This window comes from Vicia villosa, unplaced genomic scaffold (genome assembly GCF_029867415.1).
Source record: "Vicia villosa cultivar HV-30 ecotype Madison, WI unplaced genomic scaffold, Vvil1.0 ctg.001848F_1_1, whole genome shotgun sequence".
Taxonomy (NCBI): Eukaryota; Viridiplantae; Streptophyta; class Magnoliopsida; order Fabales; family Fabaceae; genus Vicia; species Vicia villosa.
In genome coordinates this window covers 39,761-62,735 of record NW_026705750.1, presented here as the reverse complement: position 1 = coordinate 62,735, position 22,975 = coordinate 39,761, and the positions used below count along the sequence as shown (strand labels likewise).

Below are 22,975 nucleotides of genomic sequence, written 5' to 3'. Positions count from 1 at the left end.
GCAGTCAGATATAGAAGAGATCCAATCATACCTCTGTATAGCTTCTGATCTACCTTCTTACTTACCTCATCCTTACCTAGGATGCATGTTGGATGCATAGGAGTTTTGGCTTCTTTGCAGTCTAGAAGATTAAACTTCTTCAGAAGTTCCTTCACATACTTGGTTTGGTGAACATACATTCCTTCTGATGTTTGATTTATTTGTATTCCAAGGAAATACTTGAGTTCTCCCATCATGCTCATTTCAAACTCAGCCTGCATAGACTTAGCAAACTCCTTTCCAAGTGTAGCATTAGATGTTCCAAAAAATAATATCATCTACATATATTTGACAAATTAAAATATCCTTTTCAAAGGTTTTACAAAAAAGAGTAGTGTCCACTTTTCCTCTAGTGAAACCATTATCCAGAAGGAAAGAACTTAAGCGTTCGTACCAAGCTCTGGGAGCCTGTTTCAATCCATACAATGATTTCTTAAGTTTAAAAACATGATTAGGAGACATAGAGTCTTCAAAACCAGGAGGTTGATGGACATAAACTTCTTCATCTATATAACCATTTAAGAAGGCACTCTTAACATCCATCTGATAGAGAGTGGTGTTATGTTGAGTGGCAAAAGAAATTAATAGACGAATAGATTCTAACCTGGCCACTGGTGCAAAGGTTTCTGTGTAGTCAATCCCTTCTTGCTGACTATAACCCTGAGCCACCAGTCTGGCTTTGTTCCTTACCACTTCGCCTTTCTCACTGAGCTTGTTTCTGAAGACCCACTTTGTACCGATTATATTGAATCCATCTGGTCTAGGAACAAGATCCCAAACATCATTCCTTGTAAACTGATTTAGTTCTTCTTGCATAGCAATTATCCAGTCTGGATCTTCTAGAGCATGATCAACAGAAGTTGGCTCGATCAAAGATACAAGACCTAATTGACAGTCTGCATTGTTTCTAAGGAATGCTCTTGTTCTGATTGGATCATCCTTCTTTCCAAGAATGACATCTTCTGAATGACCAGAGATGAGTCTGGATGATCTTCTGACAGATGGTTCTTCAGAAATACTTAGATCCTCCAGAGAAGCTGATACTTGATCTTCAGACTCTTTGCTTCTGAGAAGCTCTGCTTCTGATGCGTTGCTTCTTGGCTCAACAACTTCTGATATGTCAATATCACAACCTGCAAAATTATCAACTTGCTTTGGTTTTTCAGAACCAAGCTTATCATCAAACCTGATATTGATTGATTCTTCTACAACCAATGTTTCAGTATTGTATACTCTGTAGCCTTTTGAGCGTTCAGAATATCCAAGAAGGAAACACTTTTGAGCTTTGGAATCAAACTTACCAAGATGATCTTTAGTGTTCAGAATAAAGCACACACATCCAAAAGGATGGAAATATGAAATGTTGGGCTTTTTATTCTTCCACAATTCATAGGGAGTCTTATTAAGAATAGGTCTGATAGAGATTCTATTCTGAATATAGCATGCAGTGTTTATTGCTTCTGCCCAGAAATGCTTAGCCATATTGGTTTCATTGATCATGGTTCTGGCCATTTCTTGAAGAGTCCTATTCTTTCGTTCTACAACCCCATTTTGCTGTGGAGTTCTAGGACAAGAGAAATCATGGGCAATACCATTTTCTTTGAAGAATTCTTCAAAGAGTCTGTTCTCAAATTCACCACCATGATCACTTCTGACCTTTATGATTTTACACTCTTTTTCAGATTGAATCTGAATGCAGAAATCAAAGAACACTGAATGAGTCTCATCCTTGTGTTTCAAGAATTTTACCCATGTCCAGCGGCTATAATCATCTACGATGACTAATCCATATTTCTTTCCTCTGACAGATGCTGTTTTGACTGGTCCAAACAGATCAATGTGCAAGAGTTCTAATGGCCTTGAGGTAGAGACAACATTCTTAGACTTGAATGCAGGTTTGGAGAACTTGCCCTTCTGACATGCTTCACAAAGAGCATCTGATTGGAATTTCAGATTAGGGAGTCCTCTGACAAGATTCAGTTTGTTAATCTGAGAGATCTTTCTCAAACTAGCATGACCTAATCTCCTGTGCCAGACCCACTGCTCTTCAGAAACAGACATAAGACAAGTCACCTTCTGACTCATAAGATCTTGCAGATCTGTCTTATAAATGTTGTTCTTCCTCTTGCCTGTAAATAGGATTGAGCCATCCTTCTGATTTACAGCCTTGCAAGACTTTTGATTGAAGATTATATCATAACCATTGTCACTTAATTGACTGATAGATAAAAGGTTATGAGTTAATCCTTCTACAAGAAGTACATTAGAAATGGAAGGAGAGTTACCAGATTTTATAGTTCCAGAGCCAATTATCTTGCCCTTCTGATCTCCTCCGAACTTGACTTCTCCTCCAGACTTAAGTACCAGGTCTTGGAACATAGACCTTCTTCCTGTCATGTGTCGCGAGCATCCAGAATCCAGGTACCATGACATGTTGTGCTTTGTCCTTCTTGCAGCCAAGGATATCTGCAATAGGAATAATCTTATCCTTAGGTACCCACATTTTCTTGGGTCCTTTCTTGTTAGATTTTCTCAAGTTCTGTTTGAACTTGGATTTAACATTGTAAGCAATAGGAGGAACAGCATGATAATTCTTAATGTGAGTTTCATGATATTTCCTAGGTTGTGTCACATGCTTCTTAGTGTGTGTTATGTGAAAACTTTGTGCATGTGAGGTGTGCCTAATATCATGAGAGTGGCCATACTTGAACTGATCATACAATGGCTTGTATGTAATTTTCATTTCATCAACAGGTTCAAGTTTGTATGGGGTTTCACCCTCATAACCAATGCCAACTCTTTTGTTTCCAGATACAGCATATATCATAGAAGCTATTTGACTTCTGCCAATACTTCTAGATAGGAACTTCCTGAAACTTAAATCATATTCCTTCAGAATATGGTTTAGACTGGGAGTGGATTTTTCTGAATCAGAAGGAGATCCAACATTATTGGATAGTTTTAAAAGTTTTTCTTTTAATTCAGAATTCTCCAATTCAAGCCTCTTTGTTTCAAATTCAAATAGCTTTTTCAGCTTTTTGTATTTAATACAAATCTGAGACTTGGATTCCAGAAGTTCAGTTAATCCGGAAACTAACTCATCTCTAGTAAGTTCAGAAAATACCTCTTCAGAATCTGATTCTGATGTAGATTCTGATCCGTCATCTTCTGTCGCCATCAGCGCACAGTTGGCCTGCTCATCTTCTGAATCATCTTCTGACTCATCCCAGGTTGCCATAAGACCTTTCTTCTTATGAAACTTTTTCTTGGGACTTTCCTTCTGAAGATTTGGACATTCATTCTTGTAGTGTCCAGGCTCATTGCATTCATAGCACATGACCTTCTTCTTGTCAAATCTTCTTTCATCAGAAGATTCTCCACGTTCAAATTTCCTTGAACTTCTGAAGCCTCTGAACTTCCTTTGCTTGGTCTTCCAGAGTTGATTTAGCCTTCTGGAAATCATGGACAGTTCATCTTCTTCTTCAGATTCTGATTCTTCAGGATCTTCTTCTCTAGCCTGAAAAGCGTTAGTGCATTTCTTGATATTAGATTTTAATGCAATAGACTTACCTTTCTTTTGAGGCTCATTTGCGTCCAGCTCAATTTCATGACTTCTCAAGGCGCTGATAAGCTCTTCCAGAGAAACTTCATTCAGATTCTTCGCAATCTTGAATGCAGTCACCATCGGACCCCATCTTCTGGGTAAGCTTCTGATGATCTTCTTTACATGATCAGCCTTGGTGTATCCTTTGTCAAGAACTCTCAATCCAGCAGTCAGAGTTTGAAATCTCGAAAACATCTTTTCAATGTCTTCATCATCCTCCATCTTGAAGGCTTCATACTTCTGGATTAAGGCAAGAGCTTTTGTCTCCTTGACTTGAGCATTTCCTTCATGAGTCATTTTCAAGGACTCATATATGTCATAGGCCGTTTCCCTGTTAGATATCTTCTCATACTCAGCATGAGAGATAGCATTCAGCAAAACAGTTCTACATTTATGATGATTCCTGAAAAGCTTCTTTTGATCATCATTCATTTCTTGCCTTGACAGCTTTACGCCTCTGGCATTTACAGGATGTTTGTAACCATCCATCAGAAGATCCCATAGATCACCATCTAGACCCAGAAAGTAACTTTCCAGTTTATCTTTCCAGTATTCAAAGTTTTCACCATCAAATACCGGCGGTCTAGTATAACCATTGTTACCGTTGTATTGCTCAGCAGAGCCAGATGTAGATGCAGGTGTAGGTATAGTCCTTTCACTTTCATCAACCATCTTTTAAATGAAGCGTTTTTCTCTTCCTGAATCTTTTCTAAACACGGTTAAGTGCTTGCACCTTAGAACCGGCGCTCTGATGCCAATTGAAGGATAGAAAAACACTTAGAAAGGGGGGGATTGAATAAGTGTGACTTTAAATCTTGAGCGATAAAAATAAAATGCACAATTATTTTTATCCTGGTTCGCTGTTAACGAAGCTACTCCAGTCCACCCCCGCAGAGATGATTTACCTCAACTGAGGATTTAATCCACTAATCGCACGGATTACAATGGTTTTCCACTTAGCCGCAACTAAGTCTTCCAGAGTCTTCTGATCACAACCTGATCACTCCAGGAACAACTGCTTAGTTCACTCCTAAGACTTTTCTAGAGTCTACTGATCAACACGATCACTCTAGGCTTAGTTCACTCCTAAGACTTTCTGCTCAGCCAACTGCCAAGACTTCCTGCTCAGCCAACTGCCAAGACTTCCTGCTCAGCCAACTGCTAAGACTTCCTAGAGTATACTGATCAACTGATCACTCTAGTTCCTTACAACTTAATGTAATCAATTCAAGAGTTTACAAATGCTTCTTAAAAGCGATAATCACAACTGTGATATTTCTCTTACAATTTAAGCTTAATCTCACTAAGATATTACAACAGCAATGTAGTGAGCTTTGATGAAGATGAAGATTCTGAGCTTTTGATTTGAACAGCGTTTCAGCAAGTTAATTTGAATTATCTTTGTTCAGGATCGTTAACCTTGCTTCTCATCAGAACTTCATATTTATAGGCGTTGAGAAGATGACCGTTGAATGCATTTAATGCTTTGCGTGTTCCGTACAGCTTTGCATTTAATGTTATACGCTTTTGTCAACTACCTCGAGCCTTGTTCACGCTGTGTCTACTGACGTAGCCTTTAGTAGCTTTAACGTTCCTTTTGTCAGTCAGCGTAGTCTGCCACGTGTACTTCCTTCTGATCTGATGTTTGTGAATACGACGTTTGAATATCATCAGAGTCAAACAGCTTGGTGCACAGCATCTTCTGATCTTCTGACCTTGAAGTGCTTCTGAGCGTGATACCATCTTCTGATCTTCAGTGCTTCTGATCTCATGTTCTTCTGATGCTTCCATAGACCCATGTTCTGATTCTGCTTCGACCATCTTCTGATGTCTTGCCAGACCATGTTCTGATGTTGCATGCTGAACCATTTGAGACACATCTTCTGAGCGCTGAATTATGCGTACTCTTTATATATATTTCCTGAAAGGGAAATTGCATTGGATTAGAGTACCATATTATCTTAAGCAAAATTCATATTATTGTTATCATCAAAACTAAGATAATTGATAAGAACAAATCTTGTTCTAACACGGGTGAACCCCGCGGATTTGGGTCTGCTTGCCATCCCTAGTGACAATCTTCATTTCTATAAACACACCTAAAAATTCAGAGAACTCAAAATTATGTCTTTGGAGCGTCATTCTTCAACTTTTCAATGTTGGTGTTTGGGAATCATTTCTCATTACTTGTGGAGCAAGCTACCATGATGCCTAGCTAAACTCTCTTGTGTCAAGATTAGAGGTAGGTAATCAACATAGTATGTATTTCTTTTGATCCTTTGTATGTGAACAAGTTGATGATCAAAATAGATGAGTCTCTTTGCTTTTATGTAATATTTATGATTTGAATCATTATTGAGAAATATCTTTCAAATCTTGACCTAAGATTTTCATCTATCAAAGAACAAATGCTAGACATAGGTTTGGAATTGATATTCACTAGTATCAAAACTTAATGTTATTGTATTGTTTAATAGATAGATAGATTATCGATTAAACAATACGGTAAAACCTGCAACACCGGTTAGACATAAGCGGTGTTGGTGAGTGATACGTGATAATATTGATTATTAACAAGTTCACATGCTCGACTAATATAATACATATGAAATAGTTTAATGAAATCTAATCTTGACATATTTTTTTAACCGTTAAATTCTCAATCTTTTTCCGTTTTTACATGTTTTCATTGGCATCATTCTTCAATCCATTGAAGCATCAACAGAGATGAAAAGTAGCGAGGAAGAAGATGACTTCCCTTTCATTGAGAGCATCATTCATCAATCCAAGGTTGACTCTCTCTACGTGTGTCAAATCGAAAAAGGAACGATTTTTCCTCAATCACTTCACCATAAATAACAATGTCTTTTATCATTATTCTCTTGAATTTTTAAAATGTTTTCAATGTTTTGTAACCTAAATTTAATATTAATCAATTTAAAAGAATAATGATCAATGTCCATAAGTGTGTCTTGACTAAAAGAAAATCATTCTATGCAAAAGATCAATGACCAAATCGTGAAGTTTGACAATATAATATTAATTTCTAATTTTTGCAAAATCAGTATAAATTGAGCTTCATCTCTCATCACATTCATTCATCTAAAAAATTAACAATGAACTCTCTTCTATTTGTCTTAACATGTGCCACCAAAGGGAACCTCCTTGAATTAGGAGACACGCCACATAAATCATTGGCAAGACTTGCTGAGATTCATGGCCCAATAATGAGTCTCAAATTTGGCCAAATAACCACTATTGTCATCTCCTCAGTAGACATGGCAAAAGATGTGCTTCTTACCAATGACCAGTTCTTGTCAAACAGAAGAATTCCACAATCTGCGTCGGTTCTCAACCACGAGTACTACAGTCTTGCCTTCTTACCAGTTTCACCTCTTTGGAAGGAATTAAGAAAACTATGCAACACAGAATTATTTTCTCACAGGACTCTTGATGCTAGCTAAGACGTGAGGCGCAAGAAAATACAAGAGGTAATCAACGATATCGGGCAAAGCAGTCAAATTGGCGAAGCGATAGATATTAGAACAGCAGTGTTCAAGACAACCATAAATCTGTTATCATACACTATTTTCTCTGTGGATTTGATCTGGTCTAATGGGGAAGCGGGAGAGTTTAAGGACTTGGTGACTGATATTACAAAACTCGTTGGCACGCCAAATGTGGCGGATTTTTTTCCTGTATTGAAGATGATCGATCCACAAGGCGTAAAAAAAACAAGAAAAGAATGTTAGGAAAGTGTTGGAGATTTTTGAAGACTTGGTTGCTAAACATTTCCGAGGCAAACGAGTTTATGGACAATAATATGATCCAACATCTATCACATGTATGTATATATTCTCTATTTCTTTTCTAGGAGTAGCGGCACAGCTGTTGTTGCCCGTTTATCTTCTATTTCTTTATAAACTTTATTATATTGAAATAGATAACCAGACCGTTTAAATTTCAAATTAAATGTCATCTAGCTAAATATAATCACATGTATGCATAGGATCTATTTGTGGCTGGAACAGATACAACAGCATCTATCCTCGAATGGGCGATGACAGAACTTATCCGCCACCCAGAAGCTATGCTGAAGGCCAAAAAAGAGTTATAGAAAATGGTTGGTTGTACTGTGCCACTTGAGGAATCAAATATTTTTAACCTCCCAAACTTACAGGCAATAATAAAGAAGACGCTTCGGTTGCACCCACCCGTGCCACTCTTACTGCCACGAAAAGCTGAGAGGAATGTTGACATACGTGGCTACACTATCCCGAAGGATGAACAGGTGCTAGTTAATGTGTGGAATATTGGAAGAGATCCAACTATATGGGTGAATCCAACTTTGTTCTCTCCAGAAAGGTTCTTGGGGTCGGAGATTGATGTCAAAGGCCGGAATTTCGAGCTTGTACCATTTGGTGCCGGACAATGGATATGCCCTGCCTTACTTCTGGCTAATTGGATGCTGCTGTTAATGTTGGGGTTATTAGTCAACTCATTCGATTGGAAGCTTGAAGGTAACATGAAACCAGAAAATATGAACATGGATGATAAATTGGGCATTACATTGCAAAAGGACCAACCGCTTCGAGTTGTTCCTGTCAAAATATAAGCAAATAAAGTGTCATGAATCTGTATGTATAATACATTAGGTAGTCTTTTTGCACTTTCCTCTCAAGATTTAAAACTGTTTATCACTTCCATTCCTTGTTTTCAATAAGGTCTAGGAATTGAGTTAAAATAATTGTATTCATGCGACAAATGTTACTACTGCATACTGCTTCATACAATACAACAATGTCGCTAATTATAAATAAAAATGATATACTTTAACAGTAGAATGAGTTATTGTAATCTTGAGAGAGGTGTTTTTATTTTATGGAATCCAACAACAGAATAAACTTTGTATCCCAATTAATCTGAAACTCGAGTTTAATAGAAAACTAGTTCTTGTAGATGTTGATTACAGAATAAATACAGGAGTCTTCAGCAAAAGTTACAATTATTCTTCTCTTTTGCAGTAATTCTAATTCACAAATACAATGAAAATCCATTACATGTAATCATTACAGACTTAGATTACATCCTTCAACTGAAATTCATGGTTCAAATGTGAGGCTTTCAGCTTCTTGTCTCACCGAATCGAACAGCACAGAGGATAGGTACCTCTCACCAAAGCTAGGGAAAACAACCTGCACCATATCAAAATGAAAAAGTCATTGATGTAAGCCATAATAATACTTTTACCAAAATGAATATGAAACCTTTTTTTTTTCCTTGTAACATATTGAGAGAACCCGATATTCAAAATAATTTTATCAAAATTTGTATGAATTCAATAAACTTACAACAATAAGCTTTCCAGCATTTTCTGGTCTTTTAGCTATCTTAATGGCAGCTGCAGCCGCGGCTCCAGATGATATTCCAACCTAAAACAATATTCAGCATAGAGAATCAACAAATTAATCCAATTAGAACGAGAAAATAATACTATCATTTTCTTAATTATATTACAAATTCAGATATGAATCGCGAAAGAGGATTAAGAATAGCCTCGATTCTTGGTGCTTCTATAGAGGTTTATAACTTACAAATAGGCCTTCTTTATGAGCAAGAGCCTTTGCAGTTTCTATTGCTTCATCACTTGATATCTGCCAAATCACATATATCAGGTTTAGCAAACTATAAACTGTCAGGGTTATAATTTTTAAATCTCTTAACATGATACGTGACAGGGTTATAAATGCTATATCTTTAAATCTCTTAACATGATACGTGACAGGGTTATAATTTTTCAAAACACATTGAAACTTACTTGAACTACTTCATCAAGAAGACTAACATCCAATACCCCGGGAACAAAACCAGCACCAATCCCTTGAATCTTGTGTGGACCTGGACGTTTATAATCGCAATTCGCACATCAGCAATGGCTTCAAAAGTAAGTTCTTATGTCAACTCTGAGGAGCAAAACAGTATTACAACTTACCAGGCTTTCCTCCAGACAGTACAGGACTTTCTGCTGGTTCCACGCCATACAGCTGCATAAAAAAAATCATAACTATAAATCAGAACCTAATCTTTATTATCAGGAAAAGAAACACAAGTTTAATTTGTATACATTTCCGGAGTCAAAAGTTCAATTTTATCGGTAAATCACAACCAATCAAATGAATGACTTAAAATCCAACCTTGATGTTGGGATTCTGCTCTTTAAGATATTTCCCAGTTCCTGTTATGGTACCACCAGTACCTATACCACTAACAAGTGCATCAACTTTCCCTCCTGTGCCTTTCCATATCTCTGGTCCAGTGGTTTCATAATGCACCTATAGATACAATGATAAAACAAGTGTGTCACCCAACGTTGTCCAGCATTAACTAGGAGAGTTGTAGAACTACTGAGTAGATAGACAGATACCTTTGGATTAGCAGGGTTTTCAAATTGTTGAAGTAAATACGCATTTGGAGTCTTGGCAAATATCTCTTCTGCTTTCAGAACAGCCCCTTTCGTTCCCTTTGCAGGATCTGTGAGAACCAACTCAGCCCCAAAAGATAGAAGAATGGTTCTTCTTTCAAGACTCATTGTAGTAGGCATTGTAACGATAAGCTTGTAGCCTTTTGCTGCTGCTAGGAAAGCCAATCCAATGCCTGTGTTACCGCTCGTTGCCTCAATGAGGACACTCTTCAATAACACAATACAGTCAACATGAATCAAAATAAGTACCGCCGATAATAAACTCGGAGATGCATCAAACTAGTACTAGTAAATGAATTTAAACAACTGCTAATTTGTTCGACAGTCAAACATCTCTTTCAATGACCAATCCAATGAATTTTCATCTGTATAAGTACCAACCTGGCCAGGCGTAATGAGCCCCTTCTCCTCTGCGTCAGTAATCATACTATAAGCAATCCTACATTAATAATCACAAGTCAATTCAAAAGCATTTTGCTCACAAAAGCAAGAACCAAAACTCAGAAAATAGATAGTAGCAGCACTATTGGAAGAAACCTAAATTGTTACCTGTCTTTTACACTGGAGCATGGCTCCATCAATTCAAGTTTCGCCGCAACCCGAGCAACAGAACCATCCGCGATTTTGTTCAGATATACTAATGGGGTTTTTCCAATCAACTATACAAATTACAAATACAAAATCAATTAACAGAAATTAGTATAAATCACACAGTATGAAACATTAAAATATGATCAAAATACAGAAACTCACTTCTGTAACATCTTTGGCAATTCCAGACTTTTCAACCGCCATGCTATAAGCTCACTATAACCCTGCAAAACAAAAACAAATTATGAACATCCAAATTTCCCTTAATCCAAATGGATGCTAGAAAAACCTTAAAATTGAAGTAAAAAAGTAACAATTATCAAAATTGAGATCCTAATTCAAGTGAAAATTAAAAATCAATCCAAGTGTATGATGCATGCATTTGTACAAACAAAAAGGGGACATGATGAAGATAAACCTAGTTTAGATGTTTGCTTAGAAATTAAGCATAATTAGTTAATTGTAAGAATATTAGAGAGAATAGTGTCACCTTTTGAAAAATGACAACAGCTTAGGACTGAGATTAGTTTTGATAAATCTGTAGATTAGGTTATGAAGTTGGGTGGCTGTGATGCGCAATGGGATTATGGTTTGGAAAATATTGAAATGTGATCTTGATTTTTCAGCGATGATGATTTTTATGCTATATAAAACAAAAGGGAGTATATATTTTATTTATTGATAATGGACTACGCAACACAACAGTACAAAGTAGAAAAAGTTAAGAACAACCGGGCTAGACTAAGCAAGGACGGCAAACATAAGGGATTGTTTGGACAACTGTTATGCCCAGTAGGAATGCAGCTTTGATTTTGTGAAATGAAGGTGTATTTTGGTGACCCCCTATGTTACACAAGAGTTACTGTGAATTTGATTGATTAAATTAATTTGTCTTGAAAGTTACGTTAAAAAACCTTAAAAATTAAAATAGCGCTATTGGAGACCGTCTAGATTAGGGATGAAAACGGGTCGGGTCGGCTGCGGATTTCATACTACCCAAACTCGAATTCGAACCCAAACTTAAATATTATTCGGGTGGTAAAACAAGACCCACGCCCACTGTTAACAAGCCACAAGCTGTTAAAATAATATCCACAAAAACATCATTGTGACACTAACAACTCAATTATATATAGCTAAAAGCACAAATTGAGCAAGAAAAGAAATACATTGACTTTTATTACATTTGTGCAGGTTGAGAAAGAAAGGGACAAAAAGAGTCAAAATCTAGAAGGTCCTGATAAACACCAGCAAAAGATAGTCCTGATAAACACCAGCAAAAGACAGTTCGCTACGCGAAGCCTCGATTCGCTGTAGCGAATCCACCCAGAAACAAAGGAAAGAAGAAAAAGAATACTCGCTATAGCGAACATCCGCGAAGCAGGGCAATCAAGCAGAGTACGCTACAGCGAAGCCCCGATTCGCTGCAGCGAAAGAACACAAACACAAACAGAAACAAACTCTCATAGTTCGCTAGCAGCGAAGGAAAGCGAAGATGATATTCGCTACAACGAAGCCCTGATTCGCTGTAGCGAATGGAAACAGAAGCAACCTCTCCCAGTTCGCTCGTAGCGAGGAGCAGCGAAGACAGTTCACTCTAGCGAAATAACATCTCGCTATAGCGAAATGTGGCGGTTAACTGAAGGCGGTCAGATTTGAATTCTTAAACCTTAAGCAACCGTTCGCTGTAGCGAACATCTTTTCGCGTAGCGAACTCAGGCGGCTGGAACTGGTATAAAAGGAGCAGAAGCATGAGCAGAAGAGGATATAGAGATTTTGTTCTAAGAATATTGTTTGATAGGTTATAAGGTTACTTAGGAAGAAGAGAATTGGAGAATCGAGCTGGATTCACATCAACGATTGAGGAATCATCATTGATGTTCATCCATCCCAAATTCTTCCCTTTTGTACAAGTTATCATGTTAATGGATAACTAACTCTCTCTCTCTTGCTAGGGATTGGATTACGCTACTGAAACAGTATGTATATTTTCTGATTATCAGTTTAATACAAGCATGCTATTATGATTATCAATTATATCTTGATTTTAATTTTCATATTTCATGAATTGGATTGATTAATGACAATTGCTTCAAACTCTTTGGATAAAAGATATTTAATTACTCAAATATTAATTGCTAGACATAGAATTATATTTGGGATCCATAGTGAATACTCGTACTTAAATCACCGTCAGTGTGTTCAATTCGAGTGAGAGATGATCATCAATTGAATAAACTGAAGGAACGAGAAAACTTCGTGTAGACATACACGTCGCTTTTGAGAAGTATACGGAGATATGAATAATAGCATGAGTATACACTAAAACTGAGTGAAACTTTAAAAGCTTTCAACATAGTTTAATTTTCTGTTCTGTTACTTTAATTACATTTGAATATTGCAGTTTCTGTCTTCATGTTTAAAAAAACTCAATTTGTGTTAACCTTTTGACGGTATGAATGCCGTAGAACTCGTACGTTATGTTGTCAAAATTCTGTACTTTATATAAAAATGTGTAGCAAAGTCTTGTTACCTCATCAAGATCAAAGGGTTTTCAAAAATTTCTTCTCATCAAGAGCTTGAGAATTGGAAGGTAATGATAAAAGTTTGGACAAAATGCACAAAGCAAAGGTACATGTTTTTAAAGCTTTGTAGAATGATAGCATGATATTGAAATTTGTGATTTTCTTTATTGAAATCAATTTCATGCTTCAAATTTACAAACACATGTTATCTTAGCCTGAATCATATAGCCAATACACCAGAAAAGTGAGAAGCCTTCCATTGTGCACAAAGAGAAAAGTTACAAAAAAAAACAACTTTGATTGAAACTCAGTCGATTCATGTGAAATCTTACAAATCCTGCGAATACTTTTTGACACTCAAGAAAAGGCTGTGTTACCAAACCAAAACCAGAAGAGTTGGTGTGCCCAAAAGGTTGTTTTATCAGAACAAAACCAAACCATTTCATGATGACATAAGAAATATGAGAAAGAAAGAAAAATGCTGAAAATAAAAAAATAAAAAGAGAAAAGAAAGAAAAAAAGAAACAAGTTGGGGAGAGATTTTGTCAATCAAAAAGAAGGAAAAGACACATAGTCCCTCCAAAAGATTATGAAACCAAAAAGGGAAAGGCTCATCACAATGAAGAAAAAGAGTCTTAGAAGGAAAACCACACTCAAAACCTTTAAACTTGTGTGATCACGAAGAAATTCGTGGAAGGTTTAGTAAGATAGAAATATGAATTGATCAAGAAGTTGACAACGTTGTTTTGAGAGTCAAATTTACCATTACAAAATTCTTGAAAAGAAATCTTCATCAATATTATGAAGAAGAATGATAGGATGATTCAAAAGAAAAAGAAACATGATTTTTGTCAAACATTGAAGCTTAGAAATTGATTCTCGAAAGACAATCACATGGTGGCATAATCATGCTTGAGTTCTATTGAAGCGAGCAAAAACAAGAAGACCAAATTGCATGGGGCATAAGTTCATTTGAACCTTGATAACTCAAGCAAATGATGGCATACAAAAAGAAACCTCTGTGATCTTGTTTGAGGACAAACAAGAAATCGAGTTAGGGAGAATTTGTTAACAAGCCACAAGCTGTTAAAATAATATCCACAAAAACACCACTGTGACACTAACAACTCAATTATATATAGCTAAAAGCACAAATTGAGCAAGAAAATAAATACATTGATTTTTATTACATTTGTGCAGGTTGAGAAAGAAAGGGACAAAAAGAGTCAAAATCTAGAAGGTCCTGATAAACACCAGCAAAAGACAGTTCGCTACGCGAAGCCTCGATTCGCTGTAGCGAATCCACCCAGAAACAAAGGAAAGAAGAAAAAGAATACTCGCTATAGCGAACATCAGCGAAGCAGGGCAATCAAGCAGAGTTCGCTACAGCGAAGCCCCGATTCGCTGCAGCGAAAGAACACAGACACAAACAGAAACAAACTCTCATAGTTCGCTAGCAGCGAAGGAAAGCGAAGATGATATTCGCTACAGCGAAGCCCCGATTCGCTGTAGCGAATGGGAACAAAGTAGAAAAAGTTAAGAACAACCGGGCTAGACTAAGCAAGGACGGCAAACACAAGGAATTGTTTGGACAACTGTTATGACCAGTAGGAATGCAGCTTTGATTTTGTGAAATGAAGGTGTATTTTGGTGACCCCCTATGTTACACAAGAGTTACTATGAATTTGATTGATTAAATTAATTTGTCTTGAAAGTTACGTTAAAAAACCTTAAAAATTAAAATAGCGCTATTGGATGACAACGGGTCGGGTCGGCTGCGGATTTCATACTACCCAAACTCGAATCCAAACCCAAACTTAAATATTGTTCGGGTGGTAAAACAAGACCCACGCCCACATCCGCTGGATTTCGGGTTTTTTCACCCAAACCCGAACCCGTAACAAAATACACAAAATACATTTTTCCTACAATTTTCCACAATATATTTCATATATATATATATATATAAGCGGGTGTGATTTCGGGTTTCGGATGCGCGTTTCACACTACCCAAACCCGAACCAAAATATCGGGTGGCACCCAAACCCAAACCCAGTCAATTTGGGTTTTCACCCATTGACTCGGGTTCGGGTGCGGGTGGGCCCCGCGGGTTCGGGTCTACTTGCCATCCCTAGCCTAGCTTAATAGATTTTAGTTTTATTTAGTTTGTTTCATATGATAAGGATAAAATCGGTTTGGTTCCTGACGTCTTTTGAAAAGTTGTGTCACGCCTGTGTCTGATCATGAGAAAAGGAAGTGTTTAACTGCATTAAAAAGGAAAGAATAGAAAAAGGAGTCGGGTATGGGTTGGGTATTTTTGAGTCTCAACACCATTACCTTCATTTCTTTGATTCTTGGATGATTCTACAACACATTTGGAGCTTACATCTTGAGGATTCGGAGTTGGATTAAGCTTCAATCGTGTTTGACATCGTGGGAGTCGGTTGATTTCTCTTCTCTATTATCTATGTATCTTCCTCTTGTGTGGTTTTGTATGTATATTTACTTTGATTCTATGTATATTTACTGGTTATGGTGTTGTATAAAATTTATTTCTCAAATCTGTATAGGTGATTATCCTTGATTTTTGTTGTATGCTTGGGGTTTGGGTTGATATAAACATATACTTTTCGAATCTCTATCTAGGATGAATATATATTAGATTCTAGACTCTAGACCTAGATAATTTAGGTCTGATATTTACTTGGGTATCGAAGCTTAATGCTTCTGTGTTGTTGACAATACAAGTGCCATTCAAATTGTAGCAAATCTTATTTGTCATGAACGTACCAAACATATAGAACTTGATTGTCATTCAATCTGTGATGCCTATGATAACCGACTAATATCACTTCCTCATGTCAGTACTCAGTTGCAGGTCGCAGGTATTCTTACCAAGGTTGTTCCATGCTCACGACATCAGTTACTTGTTAGCAAATTGATGCTCTTTGACCGGCCGCATCAATTTGAAGGGGGTGTTACTTAGGAATTAATCTTTGCCTTTATTGTGAATAATTTACTTTTGTAGATTATAAGGATAGTCATAATGATTTATAATTAGTTATTATGAGTTGTAATTACCTGTAACTTCTAACACTACTATATATAGTGTGAAATACAATAGAGAAAGACATCAAGCCAATTTTTATGAAAGAAGCTATTGGACTTTATGCATTGCATAAAATTTAAAATAACAAACGATTGTCATTATGGAACAATCGATTGAGGTTGCTAATTTGTAACCCCACAATCGATTGGTATGTTACCACAATCGATTGTCCCTTTGTTTTTCTTCAAAAAATTTAATGTTGAAATAGCAATTATAGATTGTCATCATAGACCAATCGATTGCCTCCTGTTGCGTCTTGAAAAATCTGAAACAATGTCATACCTCTTCATTGCATATGATCATGATACATTTTACAAAGAATTGCAAATTCTCATGATCATTTTTCCAAACATTGTCACTCTTTCTAAAGGCATATTGTAATGTATTTATAGCAAGATTTTTTATATTTCAAATTACTTCTTTCATCAAATATTTTCAAACAATTCATCTATCCATTTTGCAAAAACTCTTAGAAACTTTACTGCATAATATTCATTCATTAGAGAAAAGTTTCTTGAGCATTTAGAGTTTATAATTTTGAATTATTGAATTGAAAGAGAAGACTAAGTTAGAATTTTGTGAATAATTAAAATTCATTTGTACTCAAATTCACCTGTACTCGATTATCCGTATCAATGTAATGTAACTTGTTAGCCAAATTTGTGGAAACAAGCAAAATTAGGTGAAAGTATGGTTCTTTTTCTAAGTGTTGCAAAATCAGAAAGTAGTTTGCTTTCTTGGTTGTGTTAGAGATTTAAGAGAAATTTGGTGAGGCTATAACAATTTCTAACATAGTGAAATCCTTCACGGGGTGTGGAGAAATTGGACTATCCTTGTTTGAAAAGGGAAACAAGGATATATCTTGTCTATTTTCTTTACTGCATTTTATTTTTCCAGCATTTTCGTTCATTTGTTCATCATAACTTTCTGGAAAAATAAAAGAACCATAACATCTGCAAAATAAGTAGAAAAAGTCTTGAAACCCAATTCTCCTCCCCCTTAGGTTGCACTCTAAACTTACACCTACTGGTTTTCTATTGAATAAAACCATAAGATGAGTTATGAGGAGGAAAATGGCAAAGTTGACAAAGGTCGATATCAGAGGTTAGTGAGAAATTTGATTTACTTGGCACACACAAGGCCGAATTTAGCATATGCAATCAGTATGGTGAGCCAATTCATGCATGATTTGAGGGTGAGACACCTGCAAACGAATGATCATGTTCTATAATATCTTAAAGCCACTCCACGAAAATGGCTCTTATTTAAAAGAGGTGGAAGTCTAACTGTGGAGACTTACAATGATGTTGATTATGAATGTTCATTGATTGATAGAAGATCTACTGCAGAATATTGTACCTTCTTGTGTGAAAACTTTGTTACTTAAAGGAGTAAGAAACAGAGTGCAGCTGCTCGATCAAGCACTGAAGCACAATTCACAATTATGACAATAGGAATTGATGAACTATTATGGATGAAACAAGTGTTAGAAGATTTGAAGATACCATATGAAGGCCCAAAACAACTGACAATAAATCGGCCACCATTATTGCACATAATCCGATTCAACATGACAAGACAAAACACAATGTTTCGTCAAAGAAAAATGGGATATTGGATTTGATAATTACCGCTTACATACCTTTTGAACAACAGTGTTAACAGATTGTGTTAACAAAGAATCTAGCGACAGAAAGATTCAACCAACATACATGCAAGTTGCAAGCTTAGAAAGATTGATATTAATTCATCAAGTTTAGAAAGATTAATATCAATTCACCAACTTGAGAGAGAGAGAGAGACTGAAGATTGATATTAATTCATCAAGTTTAGAAAGATTAATATCAATTCACCAACTTGAGAACTTGAGAGAGAGTGCTGAAAATAATAACTTTATTGTATTTTATTTTATTAGTATGAGTCTTATTAACCACACTAAACTATATCTATTTAAAATAGTTTATTGAAATACTTCTTCTACATATGAGTCACTATAATTATAAACATAAAAAGTTCATTTTGTCACACAAGTTAGTAGTAATGTCTTGAGGTATTTTTATTTTATAGAATCCAACAACAGAAAATTAATTTGAAACTTGAGTTTAATAGAAAACTAGTTCTTGTAGATGTTAAATACAGATTAAATACAAGAGTCTTTTGTAAAAGTAACAATTATTCTTCTCTTTAAAGTAATTCTAAATCAGAAACTCAACCCGGCTTTGCCAGTGAAAATCCATCACTTGAAATCATAACAGATTTAGATTACATCCTTCAACTAAAATTCATGGTTCAAATGTGAGGCTTTCAGCTTTCCTTCTCACCGACTCGAACAGCACAGAGGATAGATACCTCTCACCAAAGCTAGGGAAAACAACCTGCACCATATTAAAATGAAAATACCATTGATGTAAACCATAATGCTTTTATCAAAATGAAAAATAAAACCTCTTTTTTCCTATACAATATTGACCGAGTACGAAATTCAAAATTATTTTATCAAAGTTTGTATGAATTCAATAAACTTACAACAATAAGCTTTCCAGCATTTTCTGGTCTTTTTGCTATCTTAATGGCAGCTGCAGCCGCAGCTCCAGATGATATTCCAACCTAAAACAATATTCACCGCAGAGAATCGACAAATTAATCCAATCAGAACGAGAAAATAATACTATTGTTTTCTTAATTGTTTTACAAATTCAGATATGAATCGCGAAAGAGGATTAAGAATAGCCTCAATTTTTGGTGCTTCTAGAAGTTTGTAACTTACAAACAGGCCTTCTTTAAGAGCAAGAGCCTTTGCAGTTTCTATTGCTTCATCACTTGATATCTGCCAAATCACATATATCAGGTTTTGGTAGGAAGTGCTTTAGGAGTCCAATGGTAAGAGATAAAGGAAGCTCGAACAAAAAAACTATAACTCAAGTCATTAAGAGATACTTAGATACAAAATGCTCTATCTTTAAATCTTTTAACGAGATACATGACGAGGCATTATAATTTTTCAAAAAACATTGAAACTTACTTGAACTACTTCATCAAGAAGACTAACATCCAATACCCCGGGAACAAAACCAGCGCCAATCCCTTGAATCTTGTGTGGACCTGGACGTTTATAATCACAATTTGTAGATCAGCAACAACTTCAAAAGTAAGTTCTTATATCAACTCTGAGGAGCAAAACAATTTTACAACTTACCAGGCTTTCCTCCAGACAGTACAGGACTTTCAACTGGTTCCACACCATACAGCTGCATGAATCAAATCAGAACTATAAATCAGAACCTAATCTTTACTATCAGGAAAAGAAACACAGGTTTAGTTTGTATACATTTTCTGTGTCAAAAGTTCAATTTTATCGGTAAATCACAACCAATCAAATGAATGACTTAAAATCCAACCTTGATGTTGGGATTCTGCTCTTTAAGATATTTCCCAGCACCAGTTATGGTACCACCAGTACCTATACCACTAACAAGTGCATCAACTTTCTCTCCTGTGCCTTTCCATATCTCTGGGCCAGTAGTTTCATAATGCACCTATAGATACAATGATAAAACAAATGTGTCACCCAACGTTGTCAAGCATTAACTAGCAGAGTTGAAGAACAAATGAGTAGATACCTTTGGATTCGCAGGGTTGTCAAATTGTTGAAGAATATATGCATTTGGAGTCTTGGCCAATATCTCTTCCGCTTTCTGAACTGCCCCTTTCATTCCCTTTGCAGGATCTGTTAGAACCAACTCAGCCCCAAAAGATAGAAGAATGGTTCTTCTTTCAAGACTCATTGTAGTAGGCATTGTAATGATAAGCCTGTAGCCTTTTGCTGCTGCTAGGAAGGCCAGTCCAATGCCCGTGTTACCGCTCGTTGCCTCAATGAGGACACTCTTCAATAACACAATACAGTCAACATGAATCAAAATAAGTACCGCTGATAATATACATCAAATTAGTACTAGTAAGTGAATTTAAACAACTACTAATTTGTTAGAAACGTCATTTTCAATGGCCTATTCGATGAATGAATTCATCTGTATCGAGTACCAACCTGGCCAGGCGTAATGAGCCCCTTCTCCTCTGCATCAGTAATCATACTATAGCCAATCCTACATTTATAACGTATATCGAAGGAAAGAAAGAATCAGACGCCAACTCAAAAGCATTATGCTCGCAAAAGCAAGAACCAAAACTCAAAAAACAGATACTAGCAGCACTATTGGAAGAAACCTAAATTGTTACCTGTCTTTCACACTGGAGCATGGCTCCATCAATTCAAGTTTCGCGACAACTCGAGCAACAGAACCATCCGCGATTCTGTTCAGATATACCAAAGGGGTTTTTCCAATCAACTATACAAATTACAAATACAAAACAAATAACAGAAATTAGTATAAATTACACAGTATGAAACATTAAAAATAAGATCAAAATACAGAAACTCACTTCTGTAACATCTTTTGCAATTCCAGACCTTTCAACCGCCATGCTACAAGCTCACTATAACACTGAAAAAAAAAAAACAAAATTATCAACATCCAAATTTGCCTTGATCCAATTGGATGCTAGAAAACCCCTAAAATTTAAGCAAAAAATAAAACATAGGGTAACAATGATCGAAATTGAGATCCTAATTTTGCTCTGAAAATTTAAAATAAATACAATTGTAAGATGCATGCATTTATACAAACAAAAGGTGGACATGACAAGTGTTAACATTGATCAATTAGAATTATTCAGCGATGTATAAATTATAAAACCTGGTTTAGATGTTTGATTAGAATAATGTCACCTTTTGAAAAATGACAAGAGCTTAGGACTCTGAAAAATATCAACAATTTGGGTGTATATATATAATGTGAAATTAGTTTTGAAAGTTTTGATAAACGAGTGATTAGTTTATGAACATAGACGGGTTTTTGGCTTAATAAGTTTGAGAGAAAACAAGGGTGGGTGGCTGAGATGCATGCAGTTGGATTATAGAGTTGGAAAATATTGAAATGTGATCTGGACTTTTCAAGGATGCTGATTTTGATGCCATAAATGACAAATTTTAAAACTAAAAAACTAAACTTTTATTTTTATTTAGAATTAGTAATAATTAATGTACCATGCAATGCAGACATACGGTGGGGGCATACATGAGGATTTGTTTGGATCACCTGTAATGCCTAGCATGCAGTTTTGATTTTATGACATGAACGTGTGTGTTTGTTATTACATACGATTTTTACTATAAAAAATTATTTTGTATATTTATTAAATAATTAATGTTTCTGTCACGTTAATGTTTCTTAAAAGTAAAAAATTATTATGTAGACCAAAGTGGGTATAATATTATATGTTTAAAAAAAATTGTGTTATATATAGTAGTTTAGATTAAAAAATTGAAAAGAATAATAAAAAGAATAGCATAATTTAAGTGAAAAAATTGTTAAAATTCGTTTTTATTTTTAAAAGAATTAAATTAAAAATTGAGATTGAGCATAATAACTATTTTTATATTCTATTATATCGTCGCTTTTTGAAAAGCAGTCTCATTTTTTTTACCTTCATCACATTCAGTCATAAAAAAAATAATGTGACATATATATTTTTTATTTTTATATTGAGTTGGATGGTCAAGTGATTTTTTATTTTAATTTATTATTTTTAATAGGGTTGAATTCACAACCTTCCCTTTGCAACTCCAGCGCCTATCCATTAGGCTGGATGTTTTGCTTTGTGTTATCAACGAATTGAATGGTATATAATATCAAACTTGGCTATTGTTACACATAGGGGTGGAAAAACGGACCCAGGCCATTGGGCATGCCCGTTTTGCCCGCACTTTTGTGCGGGGCGGACCAAAATTTTAGATCCTCACCCTCTAATGTGACCGCTCCGCCTCGTTTTTTATGCGGGTATGTGCATTGACATAAATTTTACATTTTTAGACTTAAAAAGTATAGTGCCCGCGAACTTAGTCCTTCCCGCCTTCACTTTTTTGCGGGGCGGACCAAGATTTTAGGCCCGCACCCTAAACTATGATTATCCCGCCCTTTTTTTTTGCGGACTTCTGCAGGGCAGGCCTAAACGGGGACGCGCATGCCCGTTTGTCACATCTAGTTACACATATTGAAACTATTAAACCAAAACACTATTGTGACATATATATTAATTCAAACATATATACATATTATAAAAAAAACAAAAACATTCGATATATATATATTCTTTTTTTTATAGAGTGGTTTCCTTTCTTCCGTACCGACTAATCCACCCGAGAGCATTGCTGCCCCACGTAGCCTCCGAAAGTTGGTCCTAGGCTCCTTCGAACTCAGGACCTCAAGGGAAGCAAACCCTTGAGACCCAAGCATCTTCCCACTAGGTCAACGTAGACCCACTTAATTTTATGAAGGTCTATTTTAGCATGCATTAACTATAAAATAGTTAAATGCACCTTAAGGCGCATGTTGCTAAAACACACGTTTAAAAAAATAAGTGGGTGTATTTTAGCAAATCCCTCAGGGGTTTGCTGAAATACACCCACTAATTTTTATGAACGTGTGTTTTAGAAAGCATTAACTACAAAATGATTAAATGCACCTTAAGGTACATGTTGCTAAAATAGACCTTCATAAAATCAAGTG

General features: G+C 35.8%; 2 protein-coding genes and 1 pseudogene across 3 annotated transcripts; 1 reads left to right on the top strand and 2 right to left on the bottom strand.

Moving 5' to 3' along the window:
• The first annotated feature begins 6,759 nt into the window (after positions 1-6,759).
• Positions 6,760-8,530, top strand: LOC131636882 (geraniol 8-hydroxylase-like; annotated as a pseudogene).
• A 47-nt stretch (positions 8,531-8,577) lies between these two features.
• On the bottom strand, positions 8,578-11,463 carry LOC131636894 (cysteine synthase-like). Its single transcript, XM_058907488.1, has 11 exons — positions 11,206-11,463; positions 10,878-10,939; positions 10,674-10,783; positions 10,506-10,563; positions 10,068-10,331; positions 9,838-9,975; positions 9,636-9,687; positions 9,462-9,541; positions 9,238-9,297; positions 8,995-9,075; positions 8,578-8,838 (listed from the first exon to the last, which is right to left on the bottom strand). The coding sequence occupies exons 2-11, from the start codon at positions 10,917-10,919 to the stop codon at positions 8,746-8,748; spliced, it is 978 nt and encodes a 325-aa protein (XP_058763471.1). The 5' UTR covers positions 10,920-10,939; positions 11,206-11,463; the 3' UTR covers positions 8,578-8,745.
• Positions 11,464-18,385: 6,922 nt separating this feature from the next.
• On the bottom strand, positions 18,386-21,332 carry LOC131636880 (cysteine synthase-like). Of its 2 annotated transcripts, none has more exons than XM_058907469.1 (11): positions 21,104-21,332; positions 20,790-20,851; positions 20,586-20,695; positions 20,395-20,452; positions 19,970-20,233; positions 19,748-19,885; positions 19,546-19,597; positions 19,372-19,451; positions 19,117-19,176; positions 18,876-18,956; positions 18,386-18,724 (listed from the first exon to the last, which is right to left on the bottom strand). In XM_058907469.1, the coding sequence occupies exons 2-11, from the start codon at positions 20,829-20,831 to the stop codon at positions 18,632-18,634; spliced, it is 978 nt and encodes a 325-aa protein (XP_058763452.1). In that variant the 5' UTR covers positions 20,832-20,851; positions 21,104-21,332; the 3' UTR covers positions 18,386-18,631. The 2 variants fall into 2 exon arrangements, with proteins under 2 accessions (XP_058763452.1, XP_058763453.1); XM_058907470.1 differs by having other exon boundaries at positions 21,136-21,332.
• Between the last annotated feature and the right edge of the window lie 1,643 nt (positions 21,333-22,975).

Bases quoted from the DNA above. Each gene is read 5' to 3' on its own strand.
- LOC131636880 (XM_058907469.1), bottom strand. From the start codon at position 20,831: ATGGCGGTTGAAAGGTCTGGAATTGCAAAAGATGTTACAGAA. The intron at 19,886-19,969 runs GTATCTACTCAT...TTGTATCTATAG, and splicing joins ACAACCCTGCGAATCCAAAG to GTGCATTATGAAACTACTGG. The intron at 19,598-19,747 runs GTTGGATTTTAA...TGATTCATGCAG, and splicing joins AGCAGAATCCCAACATCAAG to CTGTATGGTGTGGAACCAGT.
- LOC131636894 (XM_058907488.1), bottom strand. From the start codon at position 10,919: ATGGCGGTTGAAAAGTCTGGAATTGCCAAAGATGTTACAGAA. The intron at 10,564-10,673 runs GTAACAATTTAG...TTATTAATGTAG, and splicing joins TGCTCCAGTGTAAAAGACAG to GATTGCTTATAGTATGATTA. The intron at 9,976-10,067 runs GTATCTGTCTAT...TTGTATCTATAG, and splicing joins AAAACCCTGCTAATCCAAAG to GTGCATTATGAAACCACTGG.